The sequence below is a fragment of the Electrona antarctica genome (genome assembly GCF_951216825.1).
Source record: "Electrona antarctica genome assembly, chromosome: 19".
In the NCBI taxonomy this organism is placed as follows: domain Eukaryota; kingdom Metazoa; phylum Chordata; class Actinopteri; order Myctophiformes; family Myctophidae; genus Electrona; species Electrona antarctica.
Window position 1 is genome coordinate 34,685,912 of NC_136800.1, and position 17,828 is coordinate 34,703,739.

At 42.8% G+C, this 17,828-nt stretch overlaps 2 protein-coding genes across 3 annotated transcripts; both read right to left on the reverse strand.

Annotated features, from left to right (window-relative positions):
- Positions 1-3,177: 3,177 nt before the first annotated feature.
- Positions 3,178-5,103, reverse strand: LOC306943198 (heat shock 70 kDa protein-like; the record flags this gene model as incomplete). Its single annotated transcript, XM_079529400.1, has 1 exon — positions 3,178-5,103. One exon carries the CDS (start codon positions 5,101-5,103, stop codon positions 3,178-3,180), a length of 1,926 nt encoding a protein of 641 aa, XP_079385526.1.
- A 2,688-nt stretch (positions 5,104-7,791) lies between these two features.
- hectd3 (HECT domain containing 3) lies at positions 7,792-17,817 on the reverse strand. Of its 2 annotated transcripts, none has more exons than XM_079488806.1 (20): positions 17,661-17,817; positions 16,643-17,126; positions 14,785-15,038; positions 14,102-14,237; positions 13,601-13,722; positions 13,347-13,460; positions 12,970-13,052; positions 12,545-12,710; positions 12,212-12,293; positions 11,730-11,912; positions 11,548-11,600; positions 10,702-10,870; positions 9,990-10,103; positions 9,791-9,880; positions 9,410-9,616; positions 9,154-9,283; positions 8,843-8,917; positions 8,656-8,737; positions 8,499-8,570; positions 7,792-8,015 (listed from the first exon to the last, which is right to left on the reverse strand). In XM_079488806.1, exons 2-20 carry the CDS (start codon positions 16,991-16,993, stop codon positions 7,931-7,933), a joined length of 2,568 nt encoding a protein of 855 aa, XP_079344932.1. In that variant the 5' UTR covers positions 16,994-17,126; positions 17,661-17,817; the 3' UTR covers positions 7,792-7,930. The 2 variants fall into 2 exon arrangements, with proteins under 2 accessions (XP_079344932.1, XP_079344931.1); XM_079488805.1 differs by having other exon boundaries at positions 12,964-13,052.
- Positions 17,818-17,828: the final 11 nt, after the last annotated feature.

Here is a 17,828-nt window from a genome sequence, read left to right on the forward strand (position 1 = left end):
TTCGAGCTAAACAAACAGCAGAGGGCGCTGTTTTCTGAATTTTCATTTAATTTCACTTCATTATTCAATCATTCAATTCAAGTTCTGAATCGCCAGAACATATTTTCTTAATGGGCGATTCAGGGCTGGAGCCAGGCTAGGTTGAAGATGGATATAGCCTGACACTTTTGACAAATTTAATTTAGTTCAGAACATATATTTTTTGAATGGGCATGGCTAGCGATTCAGGGCCAGAGCCAGGCTATTGTTAAAAACTTTCTATGGGGGCCCCTGTCAGTGTTGGAAAGTAGGCTAACTGAAGTAACTTATTACTTAAAGTAATATTATTACCTTTTTCCAGTAACTAGCTACACTTACTTTCACATTTTGAGTAATAATATTATAGATAGGCAGGGCCTACTAATATATGTTACTTCACATTTTGAGTAATAATATTAGATATTACTACTAGGCCTACTACTTTCCAAAAGTAACTTTACTATTTCCACGACTCTCACGAGCCTTGGTGGTACTGTGGACTTTGGTGTTTATTAATGGTAAACTGGGTTGGGATGAGTTTCTTTGCAGGCTGATGATGCTGATCTGTCTGGATCTAGACTCGTGGACACGGAAACAATGCACACTTGTCTGTACTGTACGTGATTGATTGATTGATTGATTGATTGATCATTGTATTAACAGTTTGTAGAATGGGTAGGCCTACAGTTCAATGAATGTACAGGTCAATACAAAATCTGCTAAAAAAACCCAGAAAAAGCACTAAGACTTGGGGCGCGTTCGGAAATACCGCACCGGAGAAATGATGAAGGGCGCTCTTGTCATCGTACATCAATTTATGTTAGTGTAGCCCCCAGCCAAGACCCAGTCTCAACAGCCCTGCCAATCGGGCTCAGCCCGGCACGGTAGGTTACACGTTGGTCTGGCGTGGGAGCCCCGGCCGGGTTCAATCCCTGCTTCCGCGCAATGCTACAAACGCAGACATTTGACATTGCTACATAAGGTGGTCCCTTATTGGCCAAGCGCTCCCCAACATGTGATTGGTTAGCCGATTTGCTCGTTTACATATGACGTAAGTTTTCCCTTCAATGTCAATGGCATTTAATGTTTTGAATGTTTAATTTACGTCATATTTAGCGGAATTATCAGCTCTTATCATCATACATCATCTTGGATCATCTCATACTGGCCAATCAGAATGCCAGTTGCCTGTGATTGGTTAGCTGATTTGCTCGTTTACATGTGACGTAAAATTACCCTTCAAATGGCTTTTAATGTTTAATTTACCTCATATTTAGTGGAATTCTGACATAATTTCTCCGTTCATTGTCAATGGCAAATATTGAGATGTGTGGGGACAAGATTTAGCGGACATTTGACCTGAATTCCCCTTTCATTGTCAATAGCAAATCTTGAAACGTGTGGGGACAAAAGATGCAATTACTGGTTACTGGTAACTATAGTACTTTTGGCAGGGAGTAATATGTAAAGTAATAATATTACTTTAAAAAAAAGTAACTAGTAATAGGTAATATATTACCGTTTTTGAGTAACTTTTCTATCACTGGTCGCTGGCACAACATATTTTCAGATGGGGGTCCATGGCCATTACTGTGGGGATCCTTTTGACATAAAAAAAATCACACCCGTGTGAACTGAGTGGTGCAAGGTCTTATATAGTCTGATCAGCTATGTCAGTGACATCACACACTAACCATAGCAACCATGCACGTTTTTTTGGTACGAACACGGGTACACGGGTACAAAGCCAGTTGTTGGAGTGGTTTGCACCACTCAACATAAAAAAAAATCACACCCGTGTGAACTGAGTGGTGCAAGGTCTTATATAGTCTGATCAGCTATGTCAGTGACGTCACACACTAACCATAGCAACCATGCTCATTTTTTTGGTACGAACACGGGTACAAAGCCAGTTGTTGGAGTGGTTTGCACCACTCAAAAACGTTGAGAACTGCTGTAGCCTACATCACTCACTCAAAGAGCAACCATCCCACTATTTGTAAAAGTAGAATAAAACATAATAATAAATAGGGGAAGCAATCTGGGTACCCATTGGAAAAACAAAGGAAAAACAGCACCCTCTTTTCATAGGAAGTGGAGGCCTACTGCAGCAAGAAATCTGGCACTGATCGGATATTGAGTCATACATATAGATCAGTGGTTCTCTATGTGGGGTCCAGGGACACCCAGGGGTCCTTGATGGGTTCCCAGGCCATCCCCAGCAATATGAATTAATATAGCATCTTTAACTTTTACATCAGCTATTTGAAAATAGCCATACCTAAAAGCTGACAATGAGCTACTGCTACAAGCTGGGCTATACTTTCAAATTATCGTCCGTCAGTGGTTCCGCACTGATGTCTGCAATGTTGATTAGAAGAGTGAGTCAGCTGTGAGGCCCGTGACATGCCCAAATATGGAATTCTAGGGGCCGATTCATACTCCTATTTTAGAGCCGAATAAAAGTCGGTTCGGCGCTGTAGCGCCTACAATGTGACGTCATTTGAGGTTCAGGGGGGCGGGTACGGTCCTAAAGTCGGCTCTTCGGTGCTACTGAAAACCTCTGACGAGCCGAAATCATTTCGGCACTACAGCGCCGAAACAGCGGTAAAATAGGAGTATGAATCGGCCCTTTTAAGTCAGACATGGCCCCAAATATGTGGTTTGCAGACCAAAAAAAAACTTCTGCTAGTGACCAGCCTTTTTTTTCCTCTTTTCCAATCTACTATTATTTAGATTTGTTTTTTTTGTTTTTTTGTATTTATTATTACTTGATATAAACAGAACGAGAAATAAAATTGACTAAAGAAAAAGGAACAAAAGAAAAAAGAACTGTATGGTTCTCTATAAAAACTGTCAAATGAAAGGAAAAAAGGGCCAAATAGTTTCATCACATGCTGTATGGCAATTGATTTGTTAAAACAAGAGGGAAAAAGAGGGGAAAAACAAGAAAGAAAAAAAAAGAAAAAAAAAACTCTCCCCAATTAGTTGGAGACAAGATGAAAAATCTTGGCAAAAGATCGTTATAGTCTTTTCCCTCACACAGTTTTCATCCGTTCACATTCTTTGTCTTCCCCTTCCATCTTTTCTCTCCTCTGGCTCGTTCTGTTCTTTCCGCCATTTGTTTAAACCATGGCGGTGAGGTCCATAATGGGTCATTTAGTCAACCTCCTCTATGGTTGGGCCATCCGCCGATGGAGGCTGCTGTGAGTTGCCTCCTGGCATTCCTCCTCCCATTCCTCCTCCTGCATGCAGCTTGCCGATGATGGGTGCACACACTGTTTCAAGCTCTTTCTGCTGATGGTTGTACTCCTCTTTGTCAGCCAACTGGTTGTTCTCCATCCAGGCTATGGCCTGGTCACACTGATCAATGACCTTTTTCTGGTCCTCTTCGCCGATCTTCCCCTTCACATTGTCATCCTGCACACTACTCTTCATTTGGAAGGCGTAGGATTCCAGGGCGTTCTTGGCAACCATCCTGTCCCTCTGCTTGTCATCTTCATCTTTGTATTTATCAGCATCCTGCACCATCCTCTCAATTTCGTCTTTGCTAAGCCGGCCCTTATCGTTGGTGATGGTGATCTTGTTCTCTTTGCCTGTGCTTTTATCCACTGCAGACACATTCAAGATGCCGTTGGCATCGATGTCGAAGGTAACCTCAATTTGCGGAACTCCTCGAGGAGAAGGTGGGATTCCTGAGAGCTCAAACTTGCCTAAGAGATTGTTGTCTTTGGTCATGGCTCTCTCTCCTTCATACACCTGGATGAGGACCCCAGGTTGGTTATCAGAGTAAGTGGTGAAGGTCTGGGTTTGTTTAGTGGGGATGGTGGTATTCCGTTTAATGAGAGCCGTCATAACTCCTCCAGCTGTCTCAATGCCCAGGGACAGAGGTGCAACATCCAGCAGCAACAGGTCTTGAATATTTCCTGATTCATCGCCTGACAGAATGGCAGCCTGGACGGCAGCTCCGTAAGCCACAGCCTCATCTGGGTTGATGCTCTTGTTCAGCTCCTTTCCGTTAAAGAAATCCTGCAGGAGCTTCTGGATTCTGGGGATTCTGGTGGAGCCTCCAACAAGGACAATTTCATTAATCTGTGCCTTGCCCATTTTGGCATCCTTGAGGGATTTTTCAACAGGCTCTAATGTTCCCCTGAAGAGATCAGCGCACAGCTCCTCAAAGCGAGCCCTAGTAATGGAAGTGTAGAAGTCAATTCCCTCAAAAAGAGAATCAATCTCAATGCTAGCCTGAGAGCTGGATGACAAGGTTCTTTTAGCCCTTTCACAAGCTGTGCGCAACCTCCTCAAAGCTCTCTTGTTTTGGCTGATATCCTTCTTGTGTTTCCTCTTGAACTCCTCTACAAAGTGGTTGACCACACGGTTGTCAAAGTCCTCCCCACCCAGATGAGTGTCTCCAGCTGTAGACTTCACTTCAAAGATGCCATCCTCAATTGTCAGGATAGACACGTCGAAGGTGCCCCCACCCAGGTCAAAGATTAGGACATTGCTTTCAGCCTTTCCTTTGTCTAGTCCATAGGCGATGGCAGCTGCAGTTGGCTCATTGACTATTCTCAGTACATTCAGCCCTGCAATGGTACCAGCATCCTTTGTAGCCTGCCTCTGAGAGTCATTGAAGTAAGCTGGGACTGTGATGACAGCATTGTGCACCGTCAGGCCCAGGTAAGCCTCTGCAATCTCTTTCATCTTTAATAGGACCATGGAGGAGATCTCCTCTGGGTTGAAAGATTTCTTATCCCCCTTGTATTCGACCTGAACTTTGGGCTTTCCTCCATCACTCACCACGTTAAACGGCCAGTGCTTCATGTCTGACTGCACCACAGCATCCTCAAACTTTCGGCCAATCAGTCGCTTGGCATCAAACACGGTGTTGGTAGGGTTCATAGCCACCTGGTTCTTGGCTGCATCTCCAATGAGTCTTTCAGTATCGGTGAAAGCTACATAGCTGGGGGTGGTCCTGTTTCCCTGGTCATTGGCAATGATTTCTACTTTGCCATGCTGGTAAACCCCCACACAGGAGTAGGTGGTCCCCAGGTCAATGCCAATAGCAACACCTTTTGCGGCCGACATCTTGAATAATAATTATCTAGAAATAAACAATTAAACAATACTGTGTATTAAATTATTAGAAGTTGCAATTATTCAGCTATTCCTTACAATTAAAATTTAGAAGTCGCACAAAACTGTCAGAAATGGCAATGAAATTGGGTTGTGCAAGTATTATATACTGTAGGTGGGGTGTGATGTCAGTTATGACCTCACATTGTGATTGGCTGAGTACAACATGCTGTATCCTAGCAACGTCCACTGACAACTGTTAGCATCCACAGGAGCATTTGAAGGGCATCTAACATTTTACAGCAAGTATGGTATGAGCAATTTATTAATCAAAATGTCTGTTGATCAGCTTTGTTCACAGTCCTCCACCTGTAACGCAATGGTTCTCAAAGTGGCCCCTGGGGAACCCCATGGGTCTTTGAGCCTGAGGGGATTCCAGGGGGTCCCCAGCCAAACTAGTTAATGAATCAGTTTGACCACTTAGCTAATAGATCTATTTTCAAAAAATATTGAAAAAGATATGATTAGAAACCTAATATAGGTCCCTGGCACAAAATATTTTCACATGGGGGTCCATGCATGGTCAAACAGGCCACATACTAATTTGGGGCCGAGGGTCCATCATTTAAAAGGTTTGAGAACTACTGCTCTAATACCCATCTTCATCCTTGTCCGCTGCATGTGGCAAAAGGGTAAAATCAGCACTCAACGGCTTCTGACAGAAATATGGGGAGGGGATTTTCTTTCTTTTTACATGAGCTAGGCATTGTCATATTCTACTACGTGCTGAGAAGCCACTCTGCCAACCGCCTCGTAGCATAGTGGTCTAGTGACTCAACTTTCAATCCACACCTCCTGATTTTGAATCCATAAGTAATTATTTGCTAGACTGGAGGCATTTCATCTCTAGATGTCAATACATTCTGACCACCACTTATAATTCCATTTCAACATATTCATCATGTACAACACTTCAGAAAGTGAATTTCAGTGGTCAGAATACTATATAAACAAAGATCGTTTATGAACTAATTCCTGCATATAAAATAAAAACTAAGTTTCCCCAACCCATTTCATATTTATTATATGAAATAATAAATAAGGCTTTCACTCCCCCTCACGTTATATGGGTATTTGAGAGGTGCCCCATATATGCAGATATCCGACATATCTTACAAAGTACAAACCTATCGAATCCAACATCACAATCTCCATATAGGCCCATCTCACAGCATTTCCCCACCCCCTTTCCACGCCCCCTTTTGGAGTTAGTGGTGTTATTTTTTTTGCGGTCCATAGGCCTCCATGTTAAAAGAGGTATTTTCACAAGCCACAAACTACCGTTTTGTAAAGGTAAGGTTTATTCTACTTATTTGAGTTGTTATACCATTGTGTTTTCTTCATATTATTATCGGTCTTTGACATTTTAACATTAGGAAATATACTTCTCCAGATTCTCCAGAGAAAAAAAGTGTAAATGCCTAATGTTAAATGACACCACTAGTATCTACCGGAAGTGGGCGTGGAAAGGGGGCTGTGAGATAGGCCTATTCGGACCGGGAGATCTAAAGATCCATATATGGAGACTAGGGGCTCCAATTTTGTCGCAGCCTTAGCCTTTACCCGCAGCGCGGCCCGCAATTCAGCCGCTGCCCGAAAATTACGAATATAGGAGCTTTCTGTCCCTTAATGGTATTTTCTTCCCGTGTCACCCGCTATATTTTTTGCCGACACCGGTATTATTGAGTGGTGTAAACCACTCCTACAACTGGCTTTTGTGTGCATAAAAAAATGACCATGGTTGCTATGTTCAAAATAATTTCTGACGTAATTAAATCACACCCGGGTGAACTGGATGACCGTAGCAACCGTGGTCATTTTCTCTGCGCAGAAAAAGCCAGTTGTGAAATCACATCCGGGTGTGATTTCATTACGTCAGATCAGAGCTGATCAGGCTACATAATACCTTACCTTATTTCATTACGTCAGACATTACGTCAGACCACAGCTGATCATGCTATATAAAACCTTACACCACTCAGTTCACACGGGTGTGATTTTATTATATAATTCCCGCATAAAATTAAGTTTCCCCAACCCATTTCATATTTATTATGAAATGAAGGCTTTCACTCCCCATTCACGTTATATGGGTATTTGAGAGGTGCCCCATATATGCAGATATCCGACATCCACAAACCAACATCACAATCTCCATATTCGGACCGGGAGATCTAAAGATCCATATATATGGAGACTAGGGGCTCCCATTTTGTCGCAGCCTTTACCCGCAGCGCATTGACCACCACTTATAATTCCATTTCAACATATACAACACTTCAGAAAGTGAATTTCAGTGGTCAGAATACTATATAAACAAAGATCATTTATGAACTAATTCCCACATAAAATAAAAATTAAGTTTCCCCAACCCATTTCATATTTATTATGAAATGAAGGCTTTCACTGCCCCTCACGTTATATGGGTATTTGAGAGGTGCCCCATATATGCAGATATCCGACATATCTTACAAACCAACATCACAATCTCCATATTCGGACCGGGAGATCTAAAGATCCATATATGGAGACTAGGGGCTCCAATTCTGTCGCAGCCTTTACCCACAGCGCGGCCCGAAAATTATGAATATATGAATATGACCTTTGTGGAGTCCTGGACGCAAATGACAGGCTCATGTTTCCATATAGTTCTTTATTATATACAGCTATGATTGATTGGCAATTGTGTAGATGTGGTATTAAACTTGGTAATATTCCTCCACCAGTCATTTTAAGGGTATGGGTGTGTAGAACTCCTTTAGTGAAGAAGCAATAGACTTTACTCCTCCCAGGGGCTCATGTCTGTGTCAATAGCCACGCAGTTATAAGCAGCATAGCGGAGTTTCTCCTCACAAACCTTTGCACTGCAGGACAGAGAGACAGAGGACAGGAAAGAGAAATGAAGCACACTGGGGAATTAGACAGCAATATGTGCCAGTAAATGTCAAACGCAAAATTAAAGAAACAAGAATAAGTCAATAGTTCAATAAGAACCAAAACTCATCTACAACTACAAAAATCACCCCCATGTGTCATCATGACGTAACATGGCGATTTGCTCAAACACATGATGTAAATTCTCCATTCATTTTCAATGGGAATTTAACAAAAATACAGATTTGCTCAGACACATAATGTAAATTCTCCATTCATTGTCAATGGGAATTTGATCTTTGTGTAGAGTGAACTTGTGACTCTGGCTCACAAAACAATGATGATATGATACACAAAGAATCAGTAAAAATGTGAAGGGTAATGCCTAAAATCCCTCCAGGGGCTTGAGAAGTTCAGGCAGATTTCAAATTATGTTATTCCAAAGATTCAGAATGACTCATTTTGGCATTTACCTTGGGTAGTTGGGTAAATAAAGGGTACTAGAGCATGTGGAGGACTGTGGAAGTGCATCTGTCGTTTCAGAGCTGGAGAAGAAGAAAAACGTGTTTTAGAAAATTAAATACAATTTACCTAAACCTGCGTTCATTTGGGGAGTAGGACCCTACATACCCTTGCTTATCAGGAAAGATGTAGATTGGAGCAGGTAGACGACTCCTCCCGGTCACAAACCTCAGAAACCTGCTACGGTCCTCTAAAAGCAGAATTCACGAGAAGTCTCAATTATAGTCTCAATTAACAATTACAATGTGTTTGCCAGTACATACAATAGAATAGTGAATAAACTGGGTAAACTGACCATTTGTGAAATTCATTAGTGCTTCCCACAAGTATTGCACTCTAACATCAGTTTGTTCCAAGTCTTCATATCGAGCTGTTGGGCAAATAGGAACATCAACATAAGCAATGTATTGTGTTATTGTAATATCGTTTAGGCAAGGACCAATGATAAGTATCATATCTTTTATTTTTACACCTACTGTCTCTCTGATATGTATGTATCTTGGAATCATATGGAAATAGGAAAGTAATTCATAATGTAGTCATCCAAATTACAGCAGTCTCTACAGTGCAACAGCTTGTACTGAGTGACCTCGTAAAAACACTCACTGAGTCGTTTCAAAGCTTCCACAGTAATCTCAGGATCTCCACACACTTTTTTCTCCACTTCTTGCCAAGTAAGCAGGTCCAACACAGCCTGGGGTACCACCTTCAAAAGGCCTGCTTGCATGGCTGAAATCTGACGCACGCACACAGAGTAGAACGATAATTTAGTCTAGTGATAGATGTATATAAACGTAACATAATCACAGATAACCACAACTGAATACTTACAAATAGGACACTGTGGACTCACAAAACATACCTGTTGTTTGCCCTCATCTAGCCGGGCTTTCTGCACCAGGCGGATGAACGCCTTGCGGTCCTCATAGCGGACTGCTATGTTGCTCCCCCCAGGGATGAGCTCCACCATGTGTCCATCGCTCAGAAGGGTGGTATACACCAGCTCCTCACCAAACTTAAACTCATATGTGTCCTGGTCCATGCTCTCCATGGCATCCAGCAGCTTTACCTGAATACCACAAGATGCAAACTTACATCAACAACACCCATTCAACTATATGACTTATTGACTTTGTGTTTACTGAGATTATGTTCTTTTTTTTGTAGCATGGCCATTCTTGCAGACGCTCCAGAGAGAACTTCAGAAACAACCATTTTTGCAGCCCTAGTCCGTAGTGCTTACCAGTACACAGTCAACAGCAGGGAAGTCCTTGTTCCAGCTCACTGCCTCTCCAGTCAGCTGTTTCCACACCAGCCCAGGTAGAGCCAAGACCTGAAAGAGACAGCAGAACCTATTTCACAACGTTTCCCAATCAGCTAAATCGTAATTCAAGGTGATAATAGCACCCTGGTTAACTATCCAACAAAGTTATGTCACAAACCAGGAAGTCTTTGCCTCGGAGAGCAGCTCCCATGAGCTGCCCAATCCACTCCAACTTGTGAAACTCTTTACAGGACGGGTTGGGCACATAAAAATCCCTGGCCTCTCCTGACCCCTGGAAGAAATATAATGAAAATATCAGAAAATATCTGCAGTGCGCTCATCATTGTGTTATATCAACAATGATAGGATGATTAAAAAAAGGCTATGTCTGTATCAGAAATGACTTTGGACAGTACAGGTGGAAAACTTTAGTTAAACTTGCTGAGTGACAGATTATTTTACCTGGTTTACATCTTCTGATAATTGTACTTGAATGTTGACATGAAATAATATAATCCCATTTAGTTTCTCATTAGCGCGAGCGGAGCGTGACAAAATAGGCTACCGCTTGTTACGCTGCTACTCGCTAATCATGAACACACATGAAACTAAGGCTACGGTAAAATACAGAGGATAACATGGACTTGAAGCGCACGGTAGCGTGTGGTAGATTCACGTCTGGAATTCCCTTCTCACGTACCGGTAGTAGCACCGGTCCGCATACCGGTGGTTGGGAACCTGGTCTACACCCTCCCCACGACCAACAGCTACTGTATGGTCGTGAATTGTCAATGACTATATTGGGGCGAACTAACAGGATGCTGAGGTCCACTGTCATGTTGAATGCATCAAGCGAGAAGTGACTCTTAAGCAGAGTGTGCGAGTAGTACCTGGTTGGATGTGCGGGTGAAGAACGGTAGAGGCATGGGACACTCCGCTGAGCTGGGGCAGAGCTCTTCTGACATGTCAGCCAGACTGTCTCGAAATCCACCACCTTGGTCAATGATTCCCTCTGCGATGAATTTACACTCCCACCACTGGTCATATCGTGCAGGCCACCTGACAGACCAAGAACAATTCTTTACTGTAAATTCGTTAAAATATAATATCAAATTGTCTGAAAACTACATCTTAGCGAAATGCAATATTAGGTCAACGTATGAGGGGCCGGTGACCCTAATTAAGTGGATCTGCTAATCACAGATGATGATAAAGACGTGTGTGGTTTCATTATGGCGTCAAGTCTTGCATTTTGGCCTTGGAAGTACACACGTCTTTTCTAATCAAACCGCAGGTGGCCTTGGACGTGTATACACGTCTTTAGAGCTTTTTTATATATATGAAACGAACAATAAAAAAAAAATTGGCCTCTACTTCTGCACCGTACTCCTTGCGGTTTCACGCTGCCGTTCACTCGTTTACGGCTCAGAAAGAATGGCTCGTATCTCCTAATCTAGGGAACTCTCCATGGTTTTAACCACATGGGCAATGTTCTGTCTTCATTTCTGACTTCAACATGCCATTGTTTGGAATATTAACGCTTCTAGAGAGACTTTAGTGTGACCAGCGCGAGGTAAGAATGGAAGTTTATGTCTCCCATATCTGCTGGCACTCTAGTGCTTAAATTTTGAAAGATTCTGGCGGCATCCAAATTATTAACGTGTGCCTGTAGCTGACTAGTGCATTTTACCTATACTCTTTGTCATATATATTATAGAAAAGAAAGGTCACCTCACCTGTAATCCAATGTTTTCTCAAACTTGTCAGATGGTTTGAGACCGTCATACACCTAGAATATGTGAAGATAAAAACAAGCTTTGTATACACACAAACACAACATAATCACTATAACAATAATAATTTCCTTCAACGGACAACTTGATAAAAAGCTAGATAGTGAGATAATGATAATAATTACCTGTGTGAAGACAGCGTTCTTGCAGCTGGGCTCCAAGGAGGGGTTGTCTCTGTGTTCCATGGCAAGGCGCCGGTTAATGTAGAGGCGGGGCATGAAGTTGGGTTTACTGGTCTCAGAGTCCTTCAGGCATTGGGTGATGAGAGCCGAACGGCGCTTAGATAGCAGCAGGAATTGCTTTATACTCTAAGGGGGGGCCAGAGAACATGCAAGTGAATGAAAAACAGTGAGGCTTTGGATGGAGTTGTGCAGTGACAGGTTTTAATTTATTAACACAGTCACTCATAACAGCATTACATTATGATGCAGGTTAAACTTGTAGGCTACATCATCAACATATGATTGGAAAGGACAGAGCTATAATAACATGTAGCTAAATAATACATATTCATGTGCCCTACAATAATCATGTAAAGCAGAAGTGAAAGGAAAAGCAGTCCATTTAAAACACTGTTCACTCTTTATACAGTTTCCACATAACTCACTTTGATCTGGTTGAATGTGCCCAAGCTGTAATCCCAGGCAGGAACTAGATGAGGCAGCAGACTGTCCAGAAGAGAGATGAACCTGCAGAACAATACATAAAAAAAAAGAGACAATATGACACAAACCCAGAAAAGAAAGATTGATGAGTCATGATTAAGAGCTACACCATATTGCCTTAACAAGTAAACTAGCCCATAACTAGTGATGCCAGAAGTTGAATATATATAGCATGCCATTTATAATACATATATAATTTATATATATTATAATATAGAATTTTGGGGGAAATGTCTGGACAAGAATAATTTCCCACAGCTTTTGCAGGTCCCTACCTCTGAATGACCAACGCCCTGCGGTAGAGGACATCGGGAGGCGTTCCCTCAAGACGGGGGTAGCGCACCAGGTTGGAGGACTGGAAGACATCAGCATTCAGGCCTAGGTCCCTCTCGCACGACGACTTAATCTTTAGGCCTCGGATCCGAACATCGATGCCCTCATCTGCATGGGGAATAAGAGAAGGAGAAAGACGGTATCATATCATCTCATCTTATCTTAGTTAGAAACTATTGGAATAATAATAATTTATTTCTGATTAAGTCAGAATGCTATCCAATTGTCCAATGACCACCTCAAATTGACAGAACAGTACCAAGTTGAATTGACTCAGAACTATTCGGACGTTTGCAACCAGAGGCGCACAATGGAGGTATCTGCATGAAACACTGCAAAAAAGTAAGTAAGTAGTACAAACCCTCACCCCTACATTCTTCTATCCGGACCTCAATGACAGGCAGGTGGGAGGTCATATCTTCCAGCACACACACTTCTCCAATCAGATTGCTAGAAGCAAGATGAGAGGGAACAAAAAAGGAATGAATTTCAACCAAGCAGACAGTGTGGAACAATTATAAATAAAGTCAAGATATAGTGCTGAATCTGCTGCTGGTCGCCTCGCAAAGTATTAAGAAATTAGTACAGAAACCAATGTTTTGGGCAGGTAACTACTTCTTCCTTTTTCAGCGTATGTAATATATTTCATTCCAACAGCATGAATATAGCCATATTCATAAGTAACATTTCATCATTCTGCTCTCATCAAGGGCAGGTTTTGTAGAAATGCTTTAAAATGCTTACTCATCTATGGTGACATCACTCAGCTTTTTCAGATTGTCCCCCTCTCCTCCGTACACTGTGATTCTCTTGGGCATGTAGTTGTCATCCGTGGAGTCGACCGTCAAAATCAGCTTACTGCATGGCACAATAACGATATAAAATCAATGCTTTGGCACGCCCTGATGCCCATGCATTGTTAATAGGTGTTTCATCTTATCTCTGCTTCCCCGTGTACTGTATATGTGGTTAATGATACTCTGTGATGCGTGTCTTACTTGACCACGGTGCCCCTCTTCATGTGGAGACGGATCCAGTGCTGTCCCTGCATGCCGTCGCTCTCCCAGTACGTTTCCGTGTCTCCATCAGTAAGACAGCTGGCGCCTCCGCTGGGGTCCTCCTACAGAAAGTCAGACACAGATGATAAATCTATTAAATAAGTAAAACATACGCATTCATTGTCACCTCCGTTGAAGTCTGCCTACACAAAATTCTGTTAAAAATGTAACACATACAGATTTACTGGCACCTCTTCTAGGGTCCTCCTATATAATGTACACAGATATCACAAACACATACATTCTCTCATTAAGGGCAAGGCAAATCATTTTGTGGATTAATATGTGGTATTGCTATGACATCAGAGTGTCATCCCAGTGCCAAACTGTTGTGATATACAGGTACGTGTACATTTGATTCTAGAGCTCTATTGACCATTTTGGACTGACCCCAGAACACCACCACCAAACAATGTTGAGGTCTGAAAGCATTTTACTCACTGAACATGAAGATACATCAATGCTGGTCACACACTGTTTCACACTCCCAAGATTCTCATCCTCCTTCCCTATGTGGTCATAGAAGTAGTGCACCAAGTCTTCATCACATTCATATGTCCAGGTAGGTGGCAGATATCTGGGAGGATCGAAGAGAAGGGAGTCAACTGTATACAACTATTTATTTGTCCAACCGGGTCGTCTGCTAATATTTGTTTTGCTTTACTCTGTTTAGTTTTTTCGCCTTTATTTAACCAGGCTAAACAAGTTGGGGTGGTTTTTTTGGCAAGGCCTCTTTAGGGATAGGGGAAAGGAGGCTATAAGAAATCAACAGATTGAACACAGAAGCATAGTAATGGAAATAGATTAAATGAAAAAAATATACCCAATAATTAATATTACACAGAAAGAAAACAAACAAATGAATAATTATGGCAGGAGAGATAAGAATACAATCACACTTGTGTGAAGTGAGCGGTGCCTTTTATAATGATGATGTCAACAGGGTAGACACAAAAAGCCACACGTTCATTTTGCCATCGACTTGGAAGCCATATGACGTCATATGACACAAAGCCACACGTTGGAGTGGTTCGCACCGCTCAAAAAGAAAACGCACACAACAAAAATACGATACACACGTGACGTTTCAGTCTCATTCGGCGTGTCACACAAACCCAACTCACCTAAGCTTCTGGATGGCAGCCTCGTCGCTCTCTGCCACCTTGGGTTTGAATCCCAGGTGCAGGGTGTGCTCCACATCCACCACCTGCTCCCACCGATCACAGGGCTTGTGGTCGTAGCCGAAGAGCTGCTGGTGCCTGGTCATGGTGTCCTGAGACTCCACGGGCACCAACCTGTCGCCTCCGTCCGTGTGCTTACACACCAGGATCCAGCCTTCCTCCAGCTCCTGGCCCACACGGTGCTCCTCCAGCTGGTCCTGGGGGGGACGTGGATGTGGAATGAAGGCAGTATCTTTAAGACCCAAGGTGGTCCATTCTACATAACATATGTATAGTCTATCAATCCTAGCAGTATTTCATGTTTTCTATATCAGTGGCGCTCAGACATTTTCACATCAAGGAGCACCGACCCCCATCTCAAAACATTTTGTTCCGGACCAGTGGAAGCAAAGATTTGCGTTAAAGATGTTTTCAATATATATTTATATTCATAGATTTGTATAAACTTTCACAATTTTCCAAAAATAGCAGATCTACCAACTTGCTGTGACCTTGTATATGTGCTACTTTTAAAGAGCCAACGTTTTATGCTTTCCCGGTTTTAATGGATTAAAATGACTATCATAAAGGTCCTTTCTGCTTTTGTGGACAGTTCAGTGGAGAAAGATGGTGATGGTAGCATGACGATCAGCAAACATGACCTGGCTGACGCTGGGAGAAAACATAATGCTGCATTCACACAGGTAGATGTAAGATACAGTCTACCATTCATTTGCTATGGAAGCCAGTGAGTGACACAAGATACATCTGACATTTGTACTGTAGCTGCTGCAAAAGCTACAACAGCTACAAAGACGTTGAGCTGGTTTCAACTTCTGCTACAAAGATACAAAGCTACAAATACGCTGTGTAGCTTTGCTTTTGCACAAGAGATGGTCACGGCCACACAGCCAACTCAAGGTACGGCCACAGAGCCGACTTGGGGACCCAACGCAGCTCCTCCAAGGAAAACAAACAAATGAACGGAGCTGAACGTGAATCCCCCCCACCGCCCACCCCTTTTTTCCCCTCACTGTATATGTTTCTTTTCCCTTTTTACCTCCATTATGATGAATTCCTGTTCTGTTCTTTGTCTATATAGAAGTGTATTTGTACGTCTCTAAATGTTTTTGATGAATTGAACATGGTGGACCCTATTGGAAACAAGTGTAATGCTTAATTGGGTCGTCCACTCAGTTAACAGCCTTTGTATTGAGTTTGTGCTTGAAATGTACTGTAATTCTGCAAACTGTTAATAAATATTTCAATCAATCAATCAAAGCATCTTTGTATCTTTTGCATCTGCCTTTGTGAACTCAGCATTAGACATTTAAACTACTGTAGTGTTAAGGAACATTTTGCAAAGGAGTTTAAAGGTTAATCCAATGGATCTGACAACAGGATGATGAGGTAAACTGGACGCATAAACATACAGCAACTAGAAAATTCACAATTCTGGGAAATTGCAAGTGTGGCTGCTAGGTACAGTATGATGATGATGTATGATGATGATGTATTGACCCACATGACGTCACAAGGGGTGGAATAAAGGCTGTCGCAATAAACTAAAACTTTTGGGGTTGCGCTATAAATAAAGCCAGGCAATTACTATAGTCTGGTCGCCCTGTTGGGCAAGGTGAGTCGGGGATGGGGACATATTGCGTGCAGACATTGGCTTTTTTCTTCATTTGATCATTTTTGGGTCCAGCACTGCATCTAAAAACTGTAGAGATGTGCAATTGTGCATATCTTTTTTCTTTTTTGATGCGTTAGGCAACCACACTAATTAATTAACCTGGAGGAGGTTGCGACTGCTGCTTACCTTGTTTATTTTGACCCAAAGGCCTTGACTGTTACAGTATTCTTCTCCCGTCGTCCGGATACATGTCCCTTTCTTTGGTTCAATGTTGTACTTGCATAATTTCTTGCTGATGCTTTGATGTGGACTTTCCCAAACGGAGACCAAGGTCTTCCCGGTGGTCGAGGCGCCGGCAGCAGAACCGGATGAAGCGGACGTGGCGGATGAGGAATCTTTACAGATTTTATAGCATACCTCCTTGGGCACATAACACAGACACTGTGGCAGGGCTTCACTGTTCCTAAAGCACTCGATGCACTTGTTCAGGAAGCGAATCCTCCCCAGGAGGACGCGAGGGTTGTCACCCAGGGACATCTCTCGTGGCAGGTCAACCCCAGCTCTCCAACACTGGGGGTGGGGGTGGCAATGACAGTCAACACAGCGGGGGGGCCGCACCTGACATTACAGTGTTCACTCCTGCCTTTGTTTTCATGCAGTAATGCAGTTCCTGTCACACAAACAAACAAGACAAAGCAGAACATTCTTATGAATCGAGGCTCTGGGCCAGTTGGTACCCCAGCAACCATGATGAACGCTGCCATCAGGGCAGGGATGTAATGTAATGGTGACGTGACACTGTGCCTAAACAGCCGAAGTCACAGTACTTCGTCGTACGACGGTGTGGCTCGGTATTGCTTGCCGACCAGGGCAGCTCTTCTTGTCGGCCAGAGACACCGTCGTGCGACGGAGCTCGCAGGACGGGTGTGACCGTGTGACTGTCTGCCGCTTGCCGACAACAAGAGCTGATCATCAAGCTATAAACGCCCAATCAAAGTTCCTGTTTCGCAACAGTCAGCTACCGTTTACGTTAGCAAAAAAAGCACAGAACGTTGACGTTAGCGAGTGGACTGAACTGATATTGATCGTTTTACTATATGTGCTGGAACGTCAGCCAGGGGAAATGTGCCATGTTCCTGTAAAGAGGGGACATCGCTACGCTTGGATCGGTGTATAGTGCTGCAGAATAACGGTGTTTACGTACCTAAGTCTTCAGAGATGTAACGGAGATGACTTCAAGTCTCGCTGGCTTGTTGCATTGTAAAAAACAACACGGAAGAACCTTTGATCCTTTTTGACCCTTCGCGAGTTCCGTGGTGCCGAGTTCCACACGCCAAAATAAAAGCTCCACTGCACCCACCGTAAGCTGAGC

Bases quoted from the DNA above. Each gene is read 5' to 3' on its own strand.
- hectd3 (XM_079488805.1), bottom strand. From the start codon at position 16,993: ATGTCCCTGGGTGACAACCCTCGCGTCCTCCTGGGGAGGATTCGCTTC. The intron at 14,238-14,784 runs GTGAGTTGGGTT...CGATCCTCCCAG, and splicing joins GCTGCCATCCAGAAGCTTAG to ATATCTGCCACCTACCTGGA. The intron at 9,617-9,790 runs GTAAGCACTACG...TGTGGTATTCAG, and splicing joins CTGCTGTTGACTGTGTACTG to GTAAAGCTGCTGGATGCCAT.